The sequence below is a fragment of the Neomonachus schauinslandi genome, chromosome 4 (assembly GCF_002201575.2).
Source record: "Neomonachus schauinslandi chromosome 4, ASM220157v2, whole genome shotgun sequence".
NCBI classification, from domain to species: domain Eukaryota; kingdom Metazoa; phylum Chordata; class Mammalia; order Carnivora; family Phocidae; genus Neomonachus; species Neomonachus schauinslandi.
Window position 1 is genome coordinate 69,895,089 of NC_058406.1, and position 26,343 is coordinate 69,921,431.

General features: G+C 40.0%; 1 protein-coding gene across 1 annotated transcript in view; it reads left to right on the plus strand.

Moving 5' to 3' along the window:
- DNAI3 (dynein axonemal intermediate chain 3) overlaps window positions 1-25,080 on the plus strand; it is a 71,256-nt gene extending 46,176 nt beyond the window's left edge. The window contains exons 17-23 of the mRNA XM_021690160.1: window positions 6,106-6,236; window positions 10,293-10,356; window positions 16,556-16,686; window positions 18,536-18,740; window positions 20,216-20,307; window positions 21,361-21,483; window positions 24,777-25,080. Of these exons, the coding sequence (XP_021545835.1) occupies window positions 6,106-6,236; window positions 10,293-10,356; window positions 16,556-16,686; window positions 18,536-18,740; window positions 20,216-20,307; window positions 21,361-21,483; window positions 24,777-24,917 (887 nt within the window). The 3' untranslated portion in view covers window positions 24,918-25,080. The remainder of the gene's footprint in view (window positions 1-6,105; window positions 6,237-10,292; window positions 10,357-16,555; window positions 16,687-18,535; window positions 18,741-20,215; window positions 20,308-21,360; window positions 21,484-24,776) is intronic.
- Window positions 25,081-26,343: the final 1,263 nt, after the last annotated feature.

Here is a 26,343-nt window from a genome sequence, read left to right on the forward strand (position 1 = left end):
AAACTGCCAAAGTGTTTTACAAAGTGGTTATACTATTTTACATTCCAACAAGCCATGCAGGAGAGTTCCAGTTTTTCCACATTCTCATGAACAGATGGTATGGCTAGTCTTTTTAATTGAACTATTCTAAAATGGGTGTAGCGATATCTCATTTACATTTACCTAATGACTAAAGATGTTGAGCATATTTGCATGTATTTTTTTGCCTCTCATATATATATATATATCTTTTTGGGTGAAGTGTCCATATCTTTTACCCATTTTTTAGTTGTGCTGTTTTTTTATTATTGAGTTTTCAGAGCTCTTAACATATTCTGCATACTAGTCCTTTATCAGATATGTGATTTGCAAATATTTTCTCCCAGTCTGTGATTTTCACTCTGTTAAAATATTGTGTCAGGGCACCTGGGTGGCTCAGTTGCTTAAGCATCTGCCTTTGGCTCAGGTCATAATCCTGGGGTCCTGGGATTGAGCCCTACGTTGGGCTCCCTGCTCAGCAGGGAACCTGCTTCTCCCTCTCCCTCTGCCCATTTGTGCTCTCTCTCCATCTGTCAACTAAATAAATAAAAACTTTTTAAAAATTATTGTCATTCTCCTAACACTGTCTTTTGAAAAGCAGAAGTTTTTAATTATGAGGAAGTCCAGTTTATCAGTTTGTTCTTTCATGAGTCATGATTTTGGTTTTGAATGTAACCAAAGTTTGGGTTTTTTTTTTTTTCTAGGAGTTTTATAGTTTTATAACTAAGTTTATGATCTTCATTGAGATGATTTTTTTCTATGCACAAATTATGAATCAGAATTCATTTGTGTGTGATGTTCCAGCACCAGTGGTTGAAAACACTATCCTTTTTCCACAGGATTGTTTTTGCACCTTTATCAAAAATCACTTGTCCAAATATGTGAGAGTCCATTTCTGAACTCTGTTTTGTTCTGTTGATCTGTGTCTGTCTTTACACCAATACCACACTGTCTTGATTACTGTAGCTTTAGTACTGTAGTACTAAAGGCTTGAAATTAGTGCTAGTCCTTCAACTTTTTTCTTTTTCAAAGTAGTTTTTGACCATTCTAGGTTTTTTGTTTTCCCATGTGAATTTTGTATCTTTTGTCTTGCATAAGCCTGCTCTGACTTTGATTGGTAAATCAGTATTACAAGATCAGTATTAACAAGAATTTGGTGTCTGCAATATAGAGTCTTTCAAGTCATTACTAAGGTATATCTCCCGATCTACTTAGGTCATTAATTTCTCAGTGATGTTTTATAGTTTCCAGTGTACAGGTCTTTCACTTCTTTTGACAGATTTGTCTCTAAGTCTTTCACATTTTTTGGTGCTCTAGTAAATGGTACTTCCAAATTTTTAATTTCTGATTGTTCATTACCAGTGTATAAAAATACAATTGATTTTTGAGTATTGATTTTGTATCCTACAATCTTCCTAAAATCACATTGGTTATAGTGGCTTGTTTGTAGATTTATTTGGGTTCTCTATATAGATGATAATGTCATTTGGGTTCTCTACGTAGATGATAATGTCATCTGTAAATAAGGACAGTTTTACTTCTTTTCTGATCTGTATGATTTTTTTTTCTTACCTGATTACACAGCTAGAAACCTCAGGATGCAAAGTGGTTAGAGAGCATTCTTGTTTTATTCCAGATCTTAGGGAGAAAGCATTTAGTCTTTCCCCATTAAGTATGATGTTAGGCTGTAGGGTTTTTGTAGAGTCCTTTATCAGGTTGAAGAAGTTCCCTTCTATATACCAATTAATGTTGGATTTTGTCAAAAGATCTCTCTGCATTTTTGGAGATGATCATATGCTTTTTTTTTTTCCTTTTTAAACTTATTAATATGGTGAATTACTTTGATTAATATCTGAATGTTAAACTAGCCCTGGATTCCTGGGATAAACTCCACTTGGTTGTGATTTAGTAATTGTAATCCCTGAATTTTTTAAGGAACAATTTTTACACTGTTATCTCTATACTTATATCGGCATTTATTCAAGACACGTATTAACTCTTGCAAAGTGCTAGGCTCTGAGGATATAGCTGTGAAAAGATAATTCCCTGCTTCTGTGGAGCTTACCTTCCGGTGTGATAGATACACATCTATATCCACTTAAGGGAGGACCTATCTAAAATGAATCTTGAAGCATGACCCAAATGTCATCAAACAGGAATACTCCCCATCAAATGAATGCTCTCTTTCCAGACGAAGACATTTTGTGGATATTTCTTAGAGAAAGGTATACTGGCTAAATCAGTTCATAAAGGGAATGGACATAATTTTTTAGATTCTCAGCTGAGACTGTGGTTGGCTATGTCCCTTTACGTGTGTTCAGAAGTCTGTGTGCAGGCAATCCCACAAGTCCTGGAGAGAATTAAATTTCACTTGGTAATCTCAATGGATCTTGCTAACACATGTCTCTTATCACTAAAGGCAGTTACTGCGGTCATGACCTGCCTCTTGTGTAGATGGTCAACTCTCAGAGCTTTATCTGAAATCTCATTATGGTGTTTTAAATCTCCTTAGGACACACTTCCAGCCGTGTACCTACTCTGGCCAGAGTTGAACCTATTGACTAGAATACACTCGTATGTTTCTTGACCACATTTTGTTTATTGACCCTATATTGGTTCTCCTTCGACCTTCCACCAAGATTCCTAGTTCACGCTATTGCACCATCACACTCTCGAGACCTCTCTCCAGCTGTCTGGTGCTCTGTTGCCACCTAGTGGCTGTAGGCCACGCGGCTCCCACCTGCCATGTTAGATCTGAAATAGTCCATGCCCTTCTGAGCACTCACTTTCAGATGTTCATTCTGTTGAGGAAGACTTTGCTCTAAATGTTTTTGGAATTCCTATTTTGGAATTGCCTTCAGAGCCTCCGTTACATTCTTCTGAGCACTGTGGCATCGTAGCTAAGGATGTGGATTCTGGAGTTTGGTTTTAAATCCTAAAGCCACATTTATTATTTGACGAGGTCAAATTACTATACCTCTCTGTGCCTTCCTTTTTTTAAATAAACTTGTTTGAACAGAGAGGTGAAGATAAAGGAAGTAAATAATGAAGGTAACTACCTCATGGAGTATTGTGAAGACAAAATGAGTTAATACATAGACAGCTCTAACAGCTCTTTGTCATCCTTGAAGGAGAATTAGTGCTTAACCACCTCAGGAGTTACTGTGAGGATTGAGTGAAACGGTGCATGCGGAGCACACAGTTCAGTACCCGGCATGTAGTCACGTAGTAAGCATTTAGTAAATGTTAGCTGCTGTTAGTATTCCAGGCCCTCCCTGGTGATGGAAATCCATGGATGGATTCCGTGAGGATGATGCTGAATTTAATAAATATGCAGGATATTCCAGTTGAGTCTGAGTAAATACGGTAGATGCTCACTTTTTTCTCTGGCCTCATTCTCTTTAACTGCACCACAGTAAACTCTATCAACTAAGCCCCTTTTCTAGGAGCTCCTGCCTTGGCTTTTGCGGTTTTCCTGATACCTCTTCAGTTTCCCTCCTCGGTCTCCTTTCCCTGCTGCCTTCTCATCATAAATGTACCTCAGACTCTAACTTCAGCGGTGTGCTTTCCTCTTTACTCACCCGTTTTGGTAACTTGGTCCACTCTTACCCTGTTGACAATCCTCCACCTTGCCCCTCGCTATCTCCTGGGTTCCAACCCGAACTATTCCCTCAGTGTCAGTGTGTCCAGAACAGAACTTGGGTCATCCCTGTCTCTCTCCTCAGGTCCCGACATCCACTCTCTCACTTAGGATAACTAGGTCTTCCTTTACAGCACATCTCACATTTGCCTATTCCTTTGCATCACCTGTACTGACCCCTGGATCAGGCTCTTGGCTCCCCTTGTTAGACCAGAGGGCTCCAAACTCTTCCATCTTGCTCCCCCTCAGGAAACATTTTTAAGCACATATTTCCAATGAGCATGTATTTATCTACAAATTATATGCATGTTCTACTCTACTAATATGATATACTCTACTAATACGAATTATTAATGTATATTATTTAAAAAGAGAAAAACAGACATTGAAATGAGAGTGAAGAATTTGACATAAACAATATCTTTTAGTAAGAACAATGTGGGGGCGCCTGGGTGGCTCAGATGGTTAAGCCTTTGCCTTCGGCTCAGGTCATGATCTCCATGTTCTGGGAGTCTGCTTCTCCTTCTCCCTCTGCTTCTCCCCTCTGCTTCTGCTCTCTCTGTCTCTGTCTCACTCTCAAATGAATAAATAAAATCTTTTCTTAAAAAAAAAAGAACATTATGATTAAACGTACTTAGTTATTTCTTGAAATGTTGATTGACACTTTGTAATACAGCTATTTAAAAGTCTGGTTTCATGTTTGGCTTATTTCAATACTGGTTTTTGATGTCTTACTTATTGGGAAGGGATCTACAGGCCCAAAGCATGTAGATCTCTAATAAAGGAAGTGCCGGTTGATTGTACCAACAAAGTCATAATTGTTTTGTTTTGTTTTTTTTTTAAAGATTTCATGTATCTATTTGACAGAGAGAGAGCCAGCTAACTGACTGAGCCATCCAGGTGCCCCTCATAACTGTTTTTTACTTTTGTCCATATTTATGCTATATTTTTTTAGATGGAATGTATATCTTTAGTAGACCTGAGGTTTTTTTTTTCTTCAACATTTTTATCATGTTATGTTAATCCCCATACATTACATCATTAGTTTTAGATGAAGTGTGCCATGATTCATTGTTTGTGCATAACACCCAGTGCTCCATGCAGTACGTGCCCTCTTTAATACCCATCACCAGGCTAGCCCATCCCCCAACCCCCCTCCCCTCTAGAACCCTTAGTTTGTTTCTCAGTTTTTTTCTATTTTAGTTTTCATTTATGTTTGTTTGTTGGTTTTTATGTTTGTTTGTTTGTTTTCCCATGGGTGATATAACCTAGATGATGATATATTGAAATGTGGTGAGTAGGGTTCCCAGAAATTTAACATCACATTTTTTTAAAACTAATAAGTGACCTGGGAATATGCCCAAGATAATATTTTTAAGAGAACAGAAAAGCAGGATACAAAGCTAAAAGACCCAATTAAAAGAAAATCTTTATATATTCACAGAATATATATATATATATATATACAGAATATATACATTATGTACAGAAATATATACATTATATACAGAAATATATACATTATATACAGAAATGTAATTATAGGGAAATATTTTAATAATAGTTTTCGCTGAGAAATATGATAATGGATGATTTTTGTTATTTTCCTCATGCTTTTCTCTATTTTCCAAAGCTTCAGTAAATAACATTTACTAATTTTAGCTCATAAAAAGACTTTTGTTTTAAAACAAGATGACATCAGATACTTTTAAAAACAAAGAATTTCCAGATGGTGTTTGAATTTTAGCTCCCATATTTACTATGCTCTGTTTGCATGTATAGTTACAGCTATAATAGAGTACAATCACTGATGTTCTTAAGTAATATACATGAGCTAATCAGAAAACCTTAAATTATGTTCCATACATGTACTGTGCTTATGAAAAACAAATAATACATTTTAGATGGATTTATTTTTTTAGAAGTTAGATCATTTTTGACACTTAAAAGGCTAATCTTGAATTATTTGAAAAAAATTTCCATATGATGCCAACTGAATAAAAATGACACAAGTTTCTAATTAGAGAGTCTTACTGAGAATATCAAGAGTAATGTAATCCAGAGGATATATTTCATATCCAATTTTTACTGTAAATAATTCTGATATAAATAATGTAGAACTGGTTTTTAAACTGTGTGCCATAGAACTTTTTACAGCCCTTGAAAGTAGGTAAAGGGGTCTCCCCCTTCCCACCAGGAAACACTTTAATCACAGCAATGCAGGTTTTGATAAATTTTACATGCAAGGGTTCCTGCATATGCTTTGGTTTGAAAAAAGTGTTCTACTGCTAAATTAGAAGTCTAAAGATATTTATACTTATGCTTACCACGCTGGGGAGGGAATGGGGCAGATGTGTGTAGCAAGGGACAGAAAAAATAAACTAACCATATTTTAAAAGGTCTTTCACTCTAAATATGTGTTTCTTCTATTCATACTCCTCCAAAAGACAAAATATTAGCCCAGAGCAAAGCAGTGAAGGCGGGAGAGATGAACCCATACCACAATCTGGAAGCTGGGTTGGCCAATCATCTCAAGCCATTAGAAGACTTCTGCACAAAGTTCTTTGTGGGAACAGAGGTGAGTTAGAATTATCTGCTCTTTTACATATACATTATATATATATATGAAGTCTATATATATATAATGTATATGTATATACATATATAGAAGAGAGTCTTCATTATATATATTCTTAATTTCAGCCTTATTGAGACATAACTGACATAAAATTGCAAGATATGTAAAGTGTACATCTTGGTGATTTCATGTATGTATACATTGTGAAAGGCTTCCCCCATATAATTAATTAACACATCCATCACTTCACATACTTATCTTTGTGCCTGTGTGTGTGTGATAACATTTAAGTTATATTCTCTTAGGAAATTTCAATTATACAATATAGTGTTATACTGTAGTCTCCATGTTTTACATTATATCCTCAAAACTCACTAATCTTACAACTGAAAGTCTGTACCCTTTTACCAGCCTCTTCCTATTTCTCCCACCCCCCACCCCTACCTGGCAACCACTTTTCTCTATTCTGTTTCATTATAACATTTACTGTACATTTGCTTTATGAAGGTTTATAATATTTATACCATTCCCATTTTTAATATACTTATTTGCATTGAATTTTTTAATCTTGATGCTTCATAGATTCATATTTAAAATGTTCCTGATGAATGTGAAAAAAAATCTATAAAATTCGGTATGATCCTCTTTACTAATGATTTATTGATCAACCTGCAAATATTTATTGAACACCCACACCATATAGAAGAAACCATGCTAAATATTAGAGCCCTGCTAAGAAAATATATTGCTTTGTTAGCTAGCAAAATGTAGTAGCAGAACTCACTCAGTTCAAAAGATAAGTAACAACTGGATATAATAATGATAATGGCTGCCATTTTTTGGCACCTACTATAATAACCAAAGTGAGCTTACATTTATTGGACATTTTCTATATAGCAGGGTCTGTGCCAGGTATTTGTTCCAAATTATATCTCATTTAATCCTAATAATCTTGTAGGGATTAATCTTCACTTTGCAGATGAAGAAATGAGGCTCAAAACTTTATCTACAGCCATACAGAGACAGAGATGTCTTTTTCATTCATAACTCTATTTCCCTGAAATAAAGGGTTCTCAAGAGCATACTGCCCACCAGGCACAGCACTAGGCCCTGGATCAGACATGAATCAACACACAGTCCCTGTCCTCAGGGCACTCACTGCCTAGATAAGGAGCGAAATATTAACGGCATTATCCATGCCAATGCCCATCTAGAAGTCACGGGGACAGGACAGGGGAGGTCGGGGAAGGCAGACTGTTAGCTGGCTGGACTTTGGAGGTTGAGGAGGCATCTGAAAGATCAGAGTACAATTCCCAGCAGAAGTAACAGCCTGAACAATACTTTGGAATTATGGAGGCTTAGGATTTGCCTGGAGATAGTGGAATCATTTGTGCAAGAGGGAATGCTATACCTTGAATGCTAGGTTGGGATCCAACCAAAGAGCCTTTTCTGCCATGTTAGGGAATTTGAATTACATTTGGTGAGCAGTGAGGCATTTACCAAACAGATACTTGTTTTATAATTTGGGCTTTCAATTTTTTATAACTTGGGCTTCTAATTTTTTTTTAATTCTGGAAAAATATAAATAACAAGTTACCATCTTAACAAATTTGAAGTGTATAATTCAGTGTTATTAGATATATCCATATGGTTGAGCAACACTCACAGCCATCTATCTCCAGAACGTTTTCATCATTCCAAACTGAAATTCTGTACCCGTTAAAACAATAACTCACCATTCCCTCCTGCCCCCAGCCCATGGCATCCACCATTCTACTTTCTGTCTCTGTGACTTTGACTACTCTAGGTACCTCATGTAAGTAGAATCATATATTTGTCTCTGTGCACGCCAGAGTTTTGTTTTTGTTTTTGTTTTTTACAGATTTTTAATTTATTTTTTGACAGAGAGAGAGATAGCGAGAGAGGGAACACAAGCAGGGGGAGTGGGAGAGGGAGAAACAGGCTCTCCGCGGAGCAGGGAGCCCAACACGGGGCTTGATCCCAGGACCCTGAGATCATGACCTGAGCCGAAGGCAGATGTTTAACTGACTAAGCCACCCAGGCGCCCCCATACCAGAGTTTTTAAAGCAGGGGCTGACAGCTTTAGGAAGATGAATGACCACAAGATCTTAAAACAGAAATTAAAGTATGACACCCTGTACCTAAACTCTTCAGTGACAACTCAGTCAAACATGAACAAAATCCAAACTCTTCACACTGTGACCTACAAGATTCTGTGTAATTTGGCTCTTTCCTATCTCTCTACCCCATCTACACCAATCGCCCTCTCTCCTTCCAGCTGCTTTGATTTTTCTCTTTTTCTACCCCAAACTCTTTCCTGCCTTTTGAGCCCTTGCCCTCCTTAGAGTTAACTTAATCCATCACTCAGTAGATATTGCAGATACTTATTGAGCATGTACTATATGTCAGGCACTGTTCTTGGCCCAGGGAATAGAGCAGTGAACAAACAGACAAAATTCCCTGCCCTCATGGGCTGACATTCCGAGGGAATGCTCTTCTACCAACACCTGACATGGCTGATCCGTCTCCTTTGGTTAGAGAGAATAAGGGAGACCTCCCCGGGTTCTAGACTGGCTAGTGCAGGGCTGAAGCAGGAGGGAGTGGAGGCAAGAAGGTGGACAGGCCAGCCAGGCAGTGATTTCAAGGGGGCCAACCCAGGGATGAAGAGGGCATGAGCAGTGGGGCCAAGAATGTCAACACAGGGGAGGAGGAGGAGGAGAATTCTCAGCACCAGGAACTGGATAGAGGAGTAGGACGGGAAGGTCCCAGCTGGGTGGCTGCCGAGAGAATGGGCACTCAACACATGTGGATGAACCTGGTTCAAGCTACTCCTCTGTGACTTGGTTCTGTTTGGTGTTGCACGTATCCATTGTGAGACCCAGGAGATATTAGTGACTCTTACAGGACTCTGGTGGAGGCTGGGTCACATACAGAAAGTTCCTAACAGCGGTGGCAAACACCGTGGGCTCACTCATGATAAGGGTGGGTGAGGTGTCACAGCCAACAGGGGAGGTGTGTGCACTGGACGCGGGCTGGTCTGTGCTCCCTCGGCCTCGGCACCACCAGTGGAGAGTGGAGGGGGGGCTTGTCCTCTGACTCTGAATTTCCAACACCAAACACAGTCCTTGTTTGTTACGTGTGTTCATGAATAAAAGCACAGATGAGGGAATGAGCGGGCGCTGGCCAGATGTTTTCCCCTGTCCTCTCCCTCGCCTACACATCCCAAGCCATCCTCCCAGGCCTCTCAACTCCTCATTTTATACACCCTCCTCTGTGTTTTCCTTTTATCACCCAGAGAGAAAAACACTGAAATTAGGAGCCTGCATCTGGGTGACCCTGAATAAGTCACTTAACCTCTCTGAGTCTCCGTGTTCCCTCTATTAGATGGGTCATGGGACTAAAGGTTTTCTCTAAACCTCTCCCACCTCTGCTGTTCACGGGTTCTGCATCTTTTCCCTGTGTGTGGCTGTTTCTGCCCCTTTACACCAGGTCCCCCTGCCTTCCCGTCTCCTTATAATGGCCATAAGGAGATTTGGAATATATGTTACTAGTTATGTTATTTAAATGGAGCTTTGTTTCCTGTTCTCAACTTTAAAGGTAATGCTACCATATTATCAATTTACATTCCCCTTTTCTCTCTTACTCCACAAATATTTTTAAGTACTGACTTTGTATCATGCTGAGAACAAATCACTGAAGAAGTAGAACCAGATCCCTTCCTGGAGTTTTTGGTCCATTGGGACAATTTCCTACTAACAAAAACTTTAGAAACCCAGTACATAGATAATCTCCATAAATGCCTGTGTTTTCCACGTCACTATGTGTACATAAAAATTCAACAAATTCATTTTTTTGTTCAATATAAAATCAAGTAATCATTTTGAGCCTCCTCCACACTATATCAAGTTATGATTTGACTGAGTTAACCTGTTGCTTTGTGCTTGTTTGGGTTACAGTCAGTCTTAGTACATGCATATGAGGTCTTTTGTCCCTTAAGTTGTCATTGTACTCATCAGAAACCTGTAATATTTTTAGGAAGGTGGAGTGATATACACAGATTGGAAAATGGAAAGAGACCCTGAAACTGGCCGATTGATGAGTAAGTTTTGATGATTGCTCTGTTATGAGTAAGTTACTCCTTTTTTTTTTTTAAAGATTTTATCTATTTGAGAGAGAGCGAGCGAGAGCGAGAGAGAGAGAGAGAGAGGAGAACAAGCAGGGGGGAGGAGCAGAGAGAGAGAGAGAAGCAGACACCCCCACCAAGCAGGGAGGAGCCCACAGGGAGCCTGCAGGGAGCCCAACATGGGGCTCGATCCCAGGACCCCGAGATCATGAACTGAGCCGCAGACACTTAAACGACTGAGCCACCCAGGCGCCCCAAAGTTACTCCTTTTTACAAAGTGCTGAGTAACCCTGGCCTTGCTGAGGGGAGGGAAGGCACTTAACGTCCTGTGTCTGCACATACTCAAAGTGAGGGCCTCAAGGAGCAAAACTTGGGAGCCTGTTAGAAATACAGAACCTTGTTCCCTACCCCAGGCCTGCAAATCAGAATATGGATTTTTAATAAGATTCGCCTGGTGATTTGTTTTCACCTCCCCCAAATTTGAGGAGTACTGATCTATTGATGCTTAAATGACTAAGATAGTTGGACAATTAAAAACAAAAACAAAAACATGTGTTTCAATAATGCAACAACTTGGTAATTCATCTATATGAAAAATAATAATGTGAAATTATAAACTAAATTTACAATGATCTTGGCGACGTCGGAACAGAATGGAGAAGTAGCTGCAGGACCCTCCTCTCGGACTAGCAGCGAGCAGACTCTGGGCAGCTGAGCAGCGGTATGGGGACCACACCCAGCTGGAAGCAGGAATCAAAGAGTTTAGGCTCCCTAATAAGCTAAGCTCTCTGTCAAAGCTTGGAGCCCTGAGGTTCACTACAATTACAGCTGCTTACTTCAAAGCTTTGGATTTGACCGTGGCATGAAAATGTATTTGAGCCACATTTCGCAATGTGGAATGACCGGAAGCACAGGAAGAGGTAGCTGCTGGGATTGCTAGCATACCATGGAGCAGTGAGGTGGGGCAGGCAGGCCAGGTTTGCAGAAGGGAATCTGATCTTAGAACAAGTGGGCATGGGAGTGACTGAGCGGGGTCAGAGGTCAGAGATACAGCCTGGGTCTCAGGTCTCCGCCTCGAACTTCACCCCCTCCCCTTCTATCTACTGAGTCTGGCTCTGCAGACTGGAGTCGGCCTTAGACCCAGAAAGGTGTGCTTTCTCAGCATTGCCTTCAGGGTAGCCGTATTAATCTGGAAACGGAAGCACTCCCTAGTTTTCTGACATAGAACCTCTGACCAGAAACCAAAATGTGTGTTATTGATAAGAGTGGGGCATTGAGAGAGAATTAGATGTGATCCAAGGAAAGGTCAAGGGCTTGCCGAACTGAGACTGATTTTCCACTTTCCCTTCATTTCAAATTCCAGGATTCAAAAGTTGAACTCAAAATTATATATTGGATATAATGAATTACATTCAGCTACTTTTATGTTTATTCATGTACCTGTTTATTCAATAATTCATGAGTATTAATTGTGCATGTACTGCATGAACACGGCAGCTGTCTCCACTGTTCTGCTGAGACACCCGTGGAGACCCTGATGCCATGACTTGGTTACACTGGTTCTTCCTGGTCTCAGAGAGTTTCTTGGGGCCTTTACCATGGTGCTAGCTTCCTAAACTGCTTTTGAGGCAGACTCTGACAAACAGGTTTAGTTATTTATTTTGATTTTTTTTCCATTTATAGAATAACCAATGATAATAAACTTAAAAACCAAGAGCTTTCTTTATGTTTGAAATTTACTAATGTTGTTTGTTCTCTTTTTTTTTTTTTTTTTTTGAGAGAGAGAGAGCGAACAAGAGAGCACGAGCAGGGGGTGGAGATAGGCAGAAGGAAAGGGGGAGAGAGAATCTTAAGCAGACTCCATGCCTAGCATGGAGCCCAATGTGGGACTTGACCTCAAGACCCTGAGATCATGACCTGAGCCAAAATCAAGAGTCGGACACTTAACTGACTGAGCCACCCAGGCGCCCTTTGTTCTTTCTTTCTTACTTTCATTCATTCGTCAATTCATTATTGAGAATCTATTTTGTGCCAGGCACTGGAGGATATGAAGATGAACAAGATATTATCCTCCCCCAAAGGAGTTCCATGATCTACTAGAAAAATCAAACACATAAACAAATGATGACATTACACTGTCGTTAGAGCTGTGGCTAGAAGCAAACACAAAGTGACATGGGAAACCAGGAAGGGACCAACTCTCCTGAGTTACTAAGAAAGGGCCCTACTGAAGAGAGATACATTTAAGCTGGGTCTTGAAGGGTGGGTTGTAATTTTCCAATTGGAGAAAGATGTGCCAGATAGAAGGAATAACAAATGCAAAAACATGGAAGCCCAAAAGAGCAGTGGACAATTAAGAAACAGGGCGATCTCCTAGCCAAAGCATAGCAATAGAGAGGGCAGCAGGAGAGGGGTCAGCAAGCATAGCTGGGTCCAAATGGCTAAGAGCCTTGAGAGCCTCCTAAGGCTTATCCTTAAACTTATTCTAGTGCCACTGGTATAAGCAAAATATCACTCTGGCAGGAGAGCAGGGGCTGGGTTAATTTATTGGTGAGACTTACAATGGAAGTAGGATGATCACTTGCAATGGTCTAGGTGAGAGATGGAAAGGACTAAGTATAGGCATGGTAACAGGGATGTACAGCAGAGGAAATATAAGAGAGGCTTAGCAGTCAACATGCCAGGATTTTGTGACCAAGGGAATATAGGTTGGTAAAGAAGAAGAGTTGCTTTTAATTTCCTGGCATTTAGATCATTGCAAAAAAAAATAAAAAAGGAGAGAAATAACTTTAACTACTTACCAAAAGGATACTTTAAAATACTTTAAAATCATCAGTCAAGCATTTTGTAACATGGAAAGCCAAACAACACTTATTCCCATTGGATAATGGCTGAAGTTCAGAGAAAGTCAACGTTTAGACCCTTTAAACTGTGCACTGCTTGCCCTAATTACATCCATAAACTGGCAATATTTTCCTTGAGAGCAACCAGTCTAATGTTTTTCGTAAACACCATGGAGTGTACCTGAGTAAAGACGAGGTGATTACTGGGATGCAGTCCTTCTTGATTTCCTAGGGACCCCATGTTCTTCGTTTTTTTTTTTTAATAAATCTTTTTTTTTAAAGATTTTTATTTATTTATTTGAGAGAGAGAGAGAGAATGAGAGAGAGAGAGCATGAGAGGGAGGAGGGTCAGAGGGAGAAGCAGACTCCCTGCTGAGCAGGGAGCCCGATGTGGGACTCGATCCCGGGACTCCAGGATCATGACCTGAGCCGAAGGCAGTCGCTTAAACAACTGAGCCACCCAGGCGCCCGGGACCCCATGTTCTTATCAACAAGGCAGGAAAGAGAATTTCCTCTTCTAAGAAAAAGCTTCTGAAAGGCAGTACCCTCAATGAGATATATGTGATAAAGAAGGAAATCAAAATTTCCAGATGATCTAAGTGACAAGCCAAGAAATGCAGGCTGAATGATGACAATTGTCATAATTATTTCATGTACTCTACTCACAAACTAGCACATGCCATGCATCATGCATTCTTCCAAGTACTTTCCATGGATTAGCTCATTTAATCCTCATAGCAACCCTAGGGGGTAGGTACCAGCATTGCCAGGTTTTGAACCTAGGCAGTCTGCACTCTTAATCACATCACTATACTGAATCCTGCATTAGATAATGATTCTGGAAACTACTTCTTTGTTTATTGTAACTTTCTCATAGCAACTTGGCCTGGGGCATCTGGTACTCCATTAGTAATTTAAGGACAGCTCTATCCATTGCCAGATGGAACTAAATGTCCCTAAAAGGACAAAAGGAAGGAAAAGTTATGGGCTGAGAACATCTAACATGTTATTTTAAAGTATAAATCTTGGTGGTTGTCAATCTTGCTATCGCTGGTAATCATTACATTCTGCAGAGAGCTTCCCGACTCATGGATGGCCCTGCTCACCAGAGTGAGGTGGTGTCCAGGGAACCCCCACTATAGGAGGTTAAAAACCAGGCTCTGAAAAACAAGAGTGCAACAAGAAGAAAGCTGCCAGTGTTCAGGGCTTTCCTGACTTCCCAGGAATCTTCCAGATTGTTTCAAGATTGCCTTAGAAGTATGTCTCCTATGCTATCTTCAAGACGGAGCTTCAGTTGGAGGAAAATTGTCTTTTTTTTTTTAATCCAGGAAAGCTACATTAAAATTTTTTGTTTATTTTTACTTTTTATAAACTTTCTGAATTGTGGTAAAATATACATAAATGTGAAATGTACCATTTAACCATTTTTAAGTGTAAATTCTGTACTATTAAGTACTTTCACATTGGCATGCAACCCATCTCCAGGACTGCTTGATGTTGCAAAACTGAAACTCTGCACCCATTAAATACTAGCTCCCTGTTCCCCTCTACTCTCAGCATCTGGCAACCACTATTTACTTTCTATCTCTCTGAATGTGACTACTGTAGATACCTCATATAAGTGGAATCATACAGTATTTGTCTTTTTGTGATGGACTTCTTTCCCTTAACATCATATCCTCAAGTTTCACCCATGTTGTAACATATGTCTGAATTTCCTTCCTTTCAAAGGATGAATAATATGCCATTGCATGTATATATCATATTTTGTTTATTCCCTCGTCTATTGATAAACACTTGGGTTGCTTCCAAATAATGCTGCTATGAATATGGGTGGACAAATATCTCTTTGAAACTCTATGAGCTATTTGCAAGGTTTAGTAGGTGCGGTTTTTTTTTTTTTCAGCTTAATGTCCCATTGGGGTTCCGAGAGGGGGGAAAATCCAGCTTTTACATAGCTATCAATATGATGGGATTCACAGTAAGTTCATGGTATGGATATAAGGTAGCTGGACATTATGGTTTGGCCTAAATAGGACATATCTTTATGGCCATTTTGAGGTGGGTGTGGGCAGCAAGGAGTAGGGAGCAGCCAGCCCTGCATCCAGGTCTGGGGGAGAGGAAACCCAAGCAATGATAGGGTACACAGCCTAAAGGAAAGGAGGACCCGTAGGCTGGAGCAGAGAACTCTTGATTTTAACATCTAAACCTGCCTCCCCCTGGTCTTTCCAGTTGCAATAAATGGAAACTCCATGGAGTCAGCTGCTCCTAGCAGAAACCTAACATTCTCAGTCCTCCTATTCAAGCCATCTGTAAGTCTTGTCATTTCCAGCTTGCAAATATTTCTTGCTCATCTACTTTTGTTCATTGTACTTTCAACCAAGCTACCAAGCTCTCTCACCAGAACTACCTCCTATGGTGTCCCCTCTTTCCTTTTACCTCTCTCTAATTCATTCTCTTCAGAGCAGTCAGAGAATCTTTAGAAATCAGTCAGATTGTCTTCTGGTCCTAAAGGACTCAGTGAAACACATCAGGTGGAGAATATAATCTAAACTCCTTTCCTACAAGGCCCTGTGTGGTCTGGACCCTCCTGGTCCCCATCTGTTTCATATGTCTCATGCTGGGATTACCAGACTTCAGTCTTATTGCTTTCCTCAAATTTATAAAGGCACTAAGCATTTCTCTCTGCAGGACTTGGGGGTGCATTGTTCCCTCTGTCTGGAATACTCCTCCACATTAAAATCTTCCCACACCAAAGTGCTACTTAGGACTAAATGACTCATCTTCAGAGAAGACTTTTCTGACCATTCGGTCTAAATTATGGATGTGCCTCGTTACTCTTTCTTGCAATTTTTTTCCACCATAATACTTTTAACATTTTGTTATTATATACTTTGGGATTTGTTTATTGGATATTGGATATTATTTATTGAGTATCTGTCTTTTCCATTAGACTATAAGCTCCACGAGGGCAGGATCATGTTCATTTATTAACCATTGTTTACCCAGCCATTTTTAGTACCTATAGATACATATAGGCAATCCACAAATATTTTTTGACCAACCAAGTGGGTTAATGAATGCGTAAATGAATAAGAACATGAAATATTCCTTTGAGCTGGAAAAATGGCCTTGATGGAAACTCCCTAGACTTCACATAAAAAGAGGAAGAGCTGTTCCTTGACAGATTCATTTACCCCAACTGACCTCTTGTTGTCTATGCTTGGATCCCATTAATCATGACCTGTCCATCCACTGGAGTTCTGCCTATTCTTCATGCAGGAATGTAAACACTATTATTAAAGATGAAGTGGCCTTTTCCATCCCAACAGCAAAGAAGCCAGTGAGCCTCTACACTATCCATGATGGATCTGTCCACACTGTTCAGAGGTCACCTTTTTACAAGGACATTATCCTCACCGTTGGGGGATGGAACGTGGCCATCTGGAAAGAAGGTGTTATGGTGAGTTGCCTGAAAAATGGAGGAGTGGGTGTGTGGTCCTTTGTTACTGAGAAAGACAATGGGAACAACAGACTGTTCTGACATAACAGTGCCTTAGGGACACTTTTTAGAGAAATTACAACAGATGGCTTGGGTTCCAGCTTGTCAGCAGAACCACGTAAGCCTTTTGAAAACACAACCATTTGCCTTTCTTCCCTGAGGGAAGGAAACAATATTTACATCTCTTGCTCTCTAAGACCTAACAGTCTTTTCTTCAAAATATGTATTGTGGGCAGTTGATTTATTTTATGTTTTTTCCTCCCCTTAAAATAAACAATGGGATGCTGGTTACTATGAAGTCCAAGGAGAAGCACTGCGTCTATCAACTTCGCTTCTATACCAGGAATATGTCCACAGGTTCAGAAAGTGGGAGTAAGAAGGCTAAGGGGTTCGTTGCCAAGAGACCAGAGACATGCATGAGCCACAGGGAAGCAGCAGCAGGACTCTGGCAGTCAGGATTAGGAGAGGGCCTGGTTCCAGGCAAATAGAAGCTAAACTGCCAAAAACTGGAAAGACTGATAAAATCCAGTGAAGCAAGGGTGTGAGGAAATCAGCATGACAAGTCCCTTTAGTGTGCAATTTAAGATCATCAAAATCTGAAATATGTATGTATATCTATTTCATAGCTGTAATACATATATTCTTTGAAAAAATGATATATAATGTGTATATTTATATATATAACATTTATATGAGTATATATTCTTCGAATAAAATGAATAAAAATATACATATATTCTTCAATAAAGAATATATATATTCTTTAAATAAAGTGATAAAAATATACATATACATATATATATTCTTTGACCTAACACTTTCACTTCTGGGACTCTAACTTACACAAATACTTGTGTGAATTTATGTACGAGTTTGTCATTGAAACAATTAGAAACTACTCAAAGTGCCCATCCACAAAAGGACTTCTACTTTATACCAATGTACTTTAGTATGTCCAATTTTCTTTTTTACAGTGAATAAGTATCAGTTTTGTTGTTAAAGAAAAAGAAAATTAGGCAAGATTGTCCATAGACTATTCAGGGGCCAAGAACCGGGTTATCCACAGAAATGAAAGGAGCTGGGCAAGGTGGGCAAGAACACGATAAGGAATCCATGAATCTGAGATATTCTTCATTTCCCATAGGGAAGTTTCTTATGCATGTCTCAGAGGGTAGGAAACAGCTTCACAGTTTAGTTTAGTCTCTGCAGCTATAAGTAGATAAATGAATACACCTGCTTGTCAGGTGGAGCGCGACAGTAAGAGGAGAGCACATTCTGATCTTTTTTCTCTCTGAAAACCTCCCAAAGAGGGCAAATTACCCCATGGTAAAGAAAAGAGAAGCTGATCTTGTACTAATGCTTTGCTGGTCTAAAATCCTCTTCCAAACAATATTTGCAAGCCATTGGATGCAGTTCGCAGCTGGAATTGACTTTTTATTGGCTTTTTTTCCTGGCTGCCAGAGTTGTCTCCATTGGAAATAGACACCCAACAGCAAAATAAATGTATAAGCAAAATTTCCTTATAATCTTTACTTACCTAACATCCACCAATCTCCAGCTTGACTGGAAGGTTTGATCTTTTCTAAAAGGCAACTAAAATAAGAAAAAAATGTTAGAAAAAATGCACAGGAAGTAAAAGAGTTGGCATTATATAAAATCCTATAAGAAAAACAACTAAGAGTTCAGAGTGGGCATAATTGTGCTGTTCCATGATCATAGCCATCTGAGTTGTACTTAAAGAAAATCATTGTGAATACACTTCAGATAATAACAAAAGTTTTCATGTGTCCTTTTAAAATTTTGTTTAAAGACTGGACCCCTCCTTCAGTCGTCCTGTGCACCGAAAAGGTATACTGCAGGCCACTGGTCCCTGACAAGGCCTGGAGTTTTCTATATTGGCCGAGAAGATGGATACATTGACATCTGGGACCTTCTGGAGAAAACTCATGAGCCAGCCCTGTCACAAAACATCTGCATAACTATGATCACCTACATCAAACCCTGGACCTTCTCTGGTGTGTTAATTCTAATTAAATGACCTAAGTTATTTTGTTTTTTGGGGGGTAACTCAGGAACATTTTGACATTCATCTGGAAAGTCTCTGGTATTTTTTTCCTCAAGTTTTGCCCATCCCATACTTTCTCTTCCCTTCCTTCCCCTTCCTTCTTACACTCAAACTCTGGATACAACCTGAGTTTCTCCCGTTGTTTTCTTTATCAACAATTATTTCTGAGGCATGGTTAGTATGACAAGCAGAGGCTGATTTTGAACCAACCACACGATGAAAAGCATCCTTCTCATCTTCTCCAGGTCAGACAGTGTGATCCCTAAATCTTTGGTACCTTTTGCTGCTTCTTTCCCAAATAGAGTAATTCTTGTATCTTTAATTTTCCATTACATCACAAATTTTCAATATTTTATCATTTTTCTGGCTTTTCCCTGGACAATATCAAGCAATTCTTTTCATGAGATCAAATGACTCTCTGGGGTTATTTATCTATTTAAACTTTTAACTTTTGAACTAATTATGAGGAAAAAAACATCGTATAACAAAGCAAACAGAAATTCAAGGATGTGTCCTCGGAAAAGTAATTTATATCCTTTGTCCCAATTTCTCTGTTTTACCTAAGCACTACTTTCTATATAAACCCAGTATATTTGCCTCTTTTAAAAGAAGTTTCCCTTTGTTTCCAAGGTATGCAGGCATAAAATTGTCTTTCTATCCTTTTCTCTCTCAGAAACATTACGTTTAGAAATTCAGTCTTCAGAATTTCTAGAGTGTCACATTCTGGCTACCACTTAGCCTTAACGTGTCACCAAGTGTGGGTTTTTCCCCATCTTTGCTATAAAACATTGCTTTTGTATACATCCAGGGATTATGAGTCTAGGATTTAACAATTTAAACCAAACCTTCTGAAAATAAGAAAAAGAAAAGAAACCCCATATGATAAGGTAGAAAATTAAAATTCTTAAACACATTTGTGTTTTATATCCATTTTCAATGATCAAAAGAAGCGATCTGTTTTTATAATAAGAAAATGGGTTCTGGCTGTGTCTTTGAAATTCATCTGGATAATGGTATCCTTCAGCCCTTACTGAGTCTTTGGTGAAAACTGGCTTCATGATTTTTCTTTGAAAATCTTTCCATGTGTTATCCTCACTTTCTTCTCAAGTCTGTCCAGTAGCCCAGCCACACAGATAGTCAACCTCAGCTAGGAGCCACACTCCTTACATGAGCACCAAGAAGACAAGATTTGAGGTGGGCAGGGTGGCCATCAAAGGCTTAGGGTCTCGACTTTCATTTCATCAACTGGAAAAAATGATTTTTATATATCAGTTAATATTGTCCTCAGTCATGAAAGCCTGATGAAGATGCCAAGATTATCATAACCACAGCAGGTCTTTTGGGAGACCAAAAAACAAAAACACATTTCATGTTTAACCTCCAGGATGACTTTCTGTTCTTCCCCCCATTTTTTGGATCTTTCAGCTAAGCAGCAATTTATAGCCATAGCTGATTATTATGGAACACTGCATATATTGGAAATTCCTTGGACGTTAAGTCACCCTTCCACCAATGAGGTTAGTACCTTTTGGCTCTGAGAATTTATGTGACCGGATATTACTGAGGCATGTTTTAAAAGTGTGTTCAGAAATGACAGCGTTTTTGCTCTGTAAGAAAACAAAAGAATCACACAATCCCAAATAAGGGATGTATTTCTGTTGTATGAGTTAAATAACTTGAAACCACAGAAAAACAAATGTGATGAGAGAGATGGCAAGTAAATGAAGCCCAGATTCAGAAAAGAATTGATTTGGGTATTCATAAAACGTTATTTTCAGACTGTCGAAGGACGGGACTCCTATTTCAGTGATGCCCTTCCCGGAGGCCCAGTTGACATTTTGATACATTTCTCCATTGCCCACCTCCACCCCGTCTTCTCCCAAGTTGGTGTACTGTAGGCAGCATGGCTGAGGGGGCAATTTTCTGCCCTTCCATAGGCACCACCCGCCAGTTTTAAGTAATAGTAATAATGAGGTGATAAAAAGAAAATCAATGAATAGAAATAAGTAACCAACATTATATATAGAGATTGCAATCTGCCACAAGTCCCAACATCAGCCTACTTACTGGCAAGCAGAAAGCTTTCCATCCCCTGGCTGCTTTGCCCAAGGTTTCTGCTGACTTTGCTGCTTCTGTTCTTCTGTGCACACACCAAGTCCTCCAGGGAACTCAGCTTCCCTTCCTGTCCCTTTGGGGTTTACGCTGACCTCCTCATCTGGGTTTTCCAAGTTTGGTTGATGATATGATACTTTCCTCAGGCTTAGAAGTGAGAAACAAGGAAAGGGAAAAAAGCCATCCCTGAGTATTTCTTTTACAAAACTATAATTTTTTGCTGTTCTCTTCTTCCAGCCCCACTCCCTTCGTGGAATCCTCCAATTTGCAGGGCCCTGAACCTTAGCACAGTAGCCCCCACACTGAGCTAGCTCCTCTGGTAGTGGGCCTGTGGGTGGTATCCCAAAGCAGGTAAGCCAGCTAATGAATTACAAGCAGCAGGAATTCTTCTAGAGCCTTGTGAAGAATACGAGGGCTTCCACGTGGGCACCCCTCTCATGGGCCTGTGCTTCTAACAGGTATCAAGCATGAATCACTACTTCGAAAGAGAAGTCAAGCATCTGGAATATGTAGAGGAACGAAAGAAAATTCGTGAACAAGAAAAGAAGGAAATGGAGCTGGAACTTGAGAAGACAAAAGTTGTAAGTGAAATTTCAGAAACAAAAGCCGTTGCCTTCCTCTAACCCCAGTGGAAATATGTATATTTGGCTTATTCCACAGTTTCAATAGGAAAATTATGCCTTTTCACATTCTTCTCTCTTTCTCATGACAGTCAAGAGGGTATTTCTCTCATTTCCTAGATTACCATGAGTGACAACTATCAATTGGACACCTATCTAGATTCTATCCAACTTAACTTTCTAAAGTTTTCCATAATTTCAAAGTCCTTTAGATACAAAGGCATCTGAATATCATTCATAGATACAACAATTCAAAATCTGGAATCTTTCATTGCATAGAATTTTAACATCCAGTGAATAATACCTTAAAACATGTAGTGCATGGGGCACCTGGCTGACTCCGTCCACAGAGCATCCGACTCCTGATCTCGGAGAAGTGAGTTTGAACTCCACATTAGGTGTAGAAATTACTTAAAAATTTTTTGTTTAAAGAAAAACAGGTAGTCCAAAAAGAGTGGAATATAGAATGAAGACACATGGGCTCAAATCCCAACTCCACCCACCGCTACTAGCTACGAGATCTGGAGCAGGGCTTATGTCACTGCTGAGCTTCAGTTCTTGTCTTTAAAATGGGAATCCCGGGGCGCCTGGGTGGCTCAGTCGTTAAGCGTCTGCCTTCGGCTCAGGTCATGATCCCGGGGTCCTGGGATCGAGTCCCGCATCGGGCTCCCTGCTCCTTGGGAGCCGGCTTCTCCCTCTGCCTCTCTCTCTCTCTCTCTCTGTCTCTCATGAATAAATAAATAAAATCTTTATAAATAAATAAATAAATAAATAAATAAGTAAGTAAGTAAGTAAGTAAGTAAGTAAGTAAGTAAAATGGGAATACTGATAACTACCTTTTAGGATTAGGCTTTTCAGTTCAGTAACCCGACAAATAGTAGACTTTTAGTAAATGGGAACCAGTATACAGACAAATGGATAGGAACTTTACTATAATATATGGGAACTATAAAATTTGAGATAGAGGAGAATTTGGTAGAGGACACATCTTTCTCCCAGAAAGGAACCTAAAGCTCTGAAGGCCCTCACCTTTCTGTTTCCCAGCTTCTGTCACTGTTGGTCTTCCCTTGCCCACTGGGATTGGGACCTTTGGATATTCTGTGAATTTAGTTCTCTCTCTCTCAGCAGAGGCCCCTCAGTCCACATTTCTACTTCTCTCTTGCTCATTCCCTTCCTAGGCTTTTTGTCACCAGCAATTTCACCACTGATCCCATTTATAGATTCTTTTTTTTTTTTAAAGATTTTATTTATTTGACACAGAGAGAGACAGCGAGAGCAGGAACACAAGCAGGGGGAGTGGGAGAGGGAGAAGCAGGCTTCCTGCCGAGCAGGGAGCCCGATGTGGGACTCCATCCCAGGACCCTGGGATCATGACCTGAGCCGAAGGCAGACGCTTAATGACTGAGCCACTCAGGCACCCTATAGATTCTTTATAGGCAAATATATAACCTCCTCCAGCACAATTATTCATGTGAGAGCATGAGCATGTGGAATTCTTAATGTTAACATTATCACTTATTGATAGATACGTATCAGTGTAATAAAAGCAGAAGGCCTCATTTCAAAAGCATTGTTTAGTGGTGGCAAGGTATAAAAGAATACCAATCAATTAACTTTTCATCATTTTCCCTGCTATAAAAGATTTGGTCTCGGTCTGTTCTTTTGCATACTCACAAACACTGGTTGAAATTCTGTGGTGTGAGACAACCGGACACCCTTCCTTTATGCCCACAATTACCCATGATTATTGTGAGTGATTAAATACCACAGTGACAGCTCCTAATCATCCACATCAGCTGGAAGCCAGTAGACCTGTGGAAAATCCAAAAATAATTTGCATATGAAATACTTTTAAAACACCTGAATATTATAATAATCATATCTTGAAATTGTATCATGTGTTTGAGTTTCCAAAACATCTCCAGCTTCTTCCTGTAGCTTCATTTCCATGTGATATAGTACCCTCTATTTTTTTTAAGATTTTTTTAGTTGAGAGAGAGAGAAAGCTCGAGCAGGGGGAGGGGGATAGGGAGAAGCAGGCTCCCCGCTGAGGAGAGAGCCCCACATGGGGCTTGATCCCAGGACCCCCCGGGATCATGACCTGAGCCGAAGGCAGATGCTTAACAACTGAGCCGCCCAGGCGCCCCGACATAGTACCCTCTTTAAAGTAGAGCTACTACTTCTCCCATTTTCTCTGGATCTAGATTGGAGATAAACGAATGGACTTAAATGGGCTCCTCTGTTACATTTAGAACATGGAAGGTGTCACCAAGGAAAAACAAGTAATGTCAGTGAGAAATACGTTCTAACGAGCAACCGCTGATAACAGGGAAAATGAGAACAGCTGTAACAACCTCAAGGGACTGTAGAGGAGATTAAATGAGTTAAAATATTTACAGCACTTAGCCAGTAAGCGGCACATAGAAAATGGTAGGAAGCGTCTACTGTTGTGATTACAGAAGGCAGGGGGAGATCACACATCCATCCAGCATGGCTGGTCTTGACAGGTGCCCTGCCGTTGCCAGGGATGAGGCTGTACACGTCAACCCACAAATCCGAAGGAAACCGTACACCCATCTCTTTGCAAGCACTGAGTCTGGGTACAGCTCACTTCTTGAAAAATAATAGTAATTACAGCTCTAATAGCACATGAAATGGGAGTTTTTCTAACTGGAATTTCAGCTGGAGACCCAAAGCTAGAAAAAGTAGCAGTTTCCGTGTGACCCATAAGCTGCTGTGCCATCTAAATAGGACTTAGTAAAGGGAGGAATTCAAAAGAATTCTGTAAGCTCTAGGCAATTATCCACACTTCAGGCTACAGGAGGGGGACAAGAATCATGGGAAAAAAGGAAGACTAGAAGAGGGGATTTTTTTTGAGAAAGAGGTGTCAAAGAGCCATGTATTCCCCACTTCCCAGTTCTGCAAAACCAGACTCCATGAAGAGACCTTCAAGGGACCACTGCTAGAAAAGGGTTGCTGGCCAGGATGGACATCTGGCCTCTTCACGTCTGGCAGGAGGCTTCCCAAGCCACAGAGACTTGCACACACTTCTCCACTCTCTCTCTGCCACCGCCCTTCAGAGCCAGCCGCCACTCTCCCTCACTGTGCCAGAGATGCTCTCCTGCCCTCTGCCCTCCCGCAAAACCCTCCCAGAGGGCAGTGGCTAGGCCAACTGCTCAAAACCAGCCCCTTCCTTTCTTTGGTATTTCTAGCTGTCAGTGCTTTATTGGGATGATTTGGCTTTTCCCCCCTAGAAAACGTATCAGAAGTCAAAGGAACAGTTGGAGGCTGAATTGAAAATGGACTATGAGAGTTACTTAGAACTGGAAAAGAACACCCTCATCAACCTTGGCTTCATCAAAGTGAAAGAGACGATGTCATTCATGGATTTGTAGAAAAGCTTTCTACAAGGGTGTTTTGGGGATTTTGTAGGACTTTCTTTTCTTTTTATTCATCTTTTATGTAAGGTGAACTAGCAAACTAAACATTAAATGGGTTTACTTATAAATAGTAGCCTTTTATGTCACTGCTATTAAAAATTGTTTTATAACAATAAGATCTGTTTTGATTTTTGGATTGAATGTGTACTGAAATTTGTACTGAATATGAAAGTTACCAATAACGGAATTTTCATTTTCCTATAGTAATCCCTTCACCCCCCTGTCCTTGATGTCTATTTAGAGCCCCTAATCCCAGAGAGAAGTGGAAATCAAACTTTGTTCCCAATTACCAGGTTGCTTTTGGTTGCCCCTCCAAAGAGCGCTCCCACCCCCGGGGCCTCTGCACAGATTGTAGTGCTATGTGTTCAATACAGTAGTAGCAAATTGAATCCAGGAATATATGTATAAAGAAAGGATAATACATAAAGATCATGTTGGGTTTACCCAGGGAATACAAGGTTAACTTAACTGTAGAAAATAAATCAATGACTGATTAAAGGAGAGAATTTATGATACCAAACGGATGCAAAAAACAGCGATAAAATTCGACATCTGTTCATGATAAAACAACAATAAATTTTTATCAATTACAAAAAGAAGGGGACTTCCTTCCTGTGATGTGGGGTATCTAAAACAATCCTACAATAACATCATACTTAATGGTGAAAAATTGAAAGCTTTCTTCTGAGATGTGGAACAACACAGTTCACCCCAACATGTCTTCTAGTCAATGTTGTACTGGGGGGGTTAACCAATGTGGGCACAGAAAGGAAAGAGCATGTGAAACAGTTGCCAAAGAGCTTGGTGTGTCTCAACCAGAGGTTCAATGTCACAGGAAAGTGACTGGCATGGGAGTTGGGGTTGCAGGGAGAGTGGCAGGAGATGAGACTGGAAACGTAGCTTGGAGCCAGATTGTGAAGGCTCCAGGAAGCCAAGCTAAAAAAGCTGGATTAGAGTTTGCAGATAATGGGGAATTAATAGAAGGGCTAAGCAGGAAAGTGACACAATCAGCTTTATTTTTAGGAAGATAAGGGATGGATTGGAGTCGGAAGAGTCCGAAGGCAGGAAATCCTATTAGGAGGCAGTACTAGTGGTTCAAGTTAAGAGATTAACACACTCTGTACTGAAGCTTAATGTGAAAATAAACATGAAAGGCTGGTTGGATGGGGAATGCAAGACAAAGGATGATGCCAAGGTTTATAAGTTAAGTTGCTGGAGGACATTAAACTCAGTTATTTACCTCAAAAGTCAGGTAGATAGTAGCACTTACCAACTGTGTGCCTTTGGACAGATGACTTACCCTGTGAAATAGATTCCTCTACTATCCCATCAGTTGAGAGTATTTACCTTGCAACATTTTACAAGGGGTAAATGAGCACCT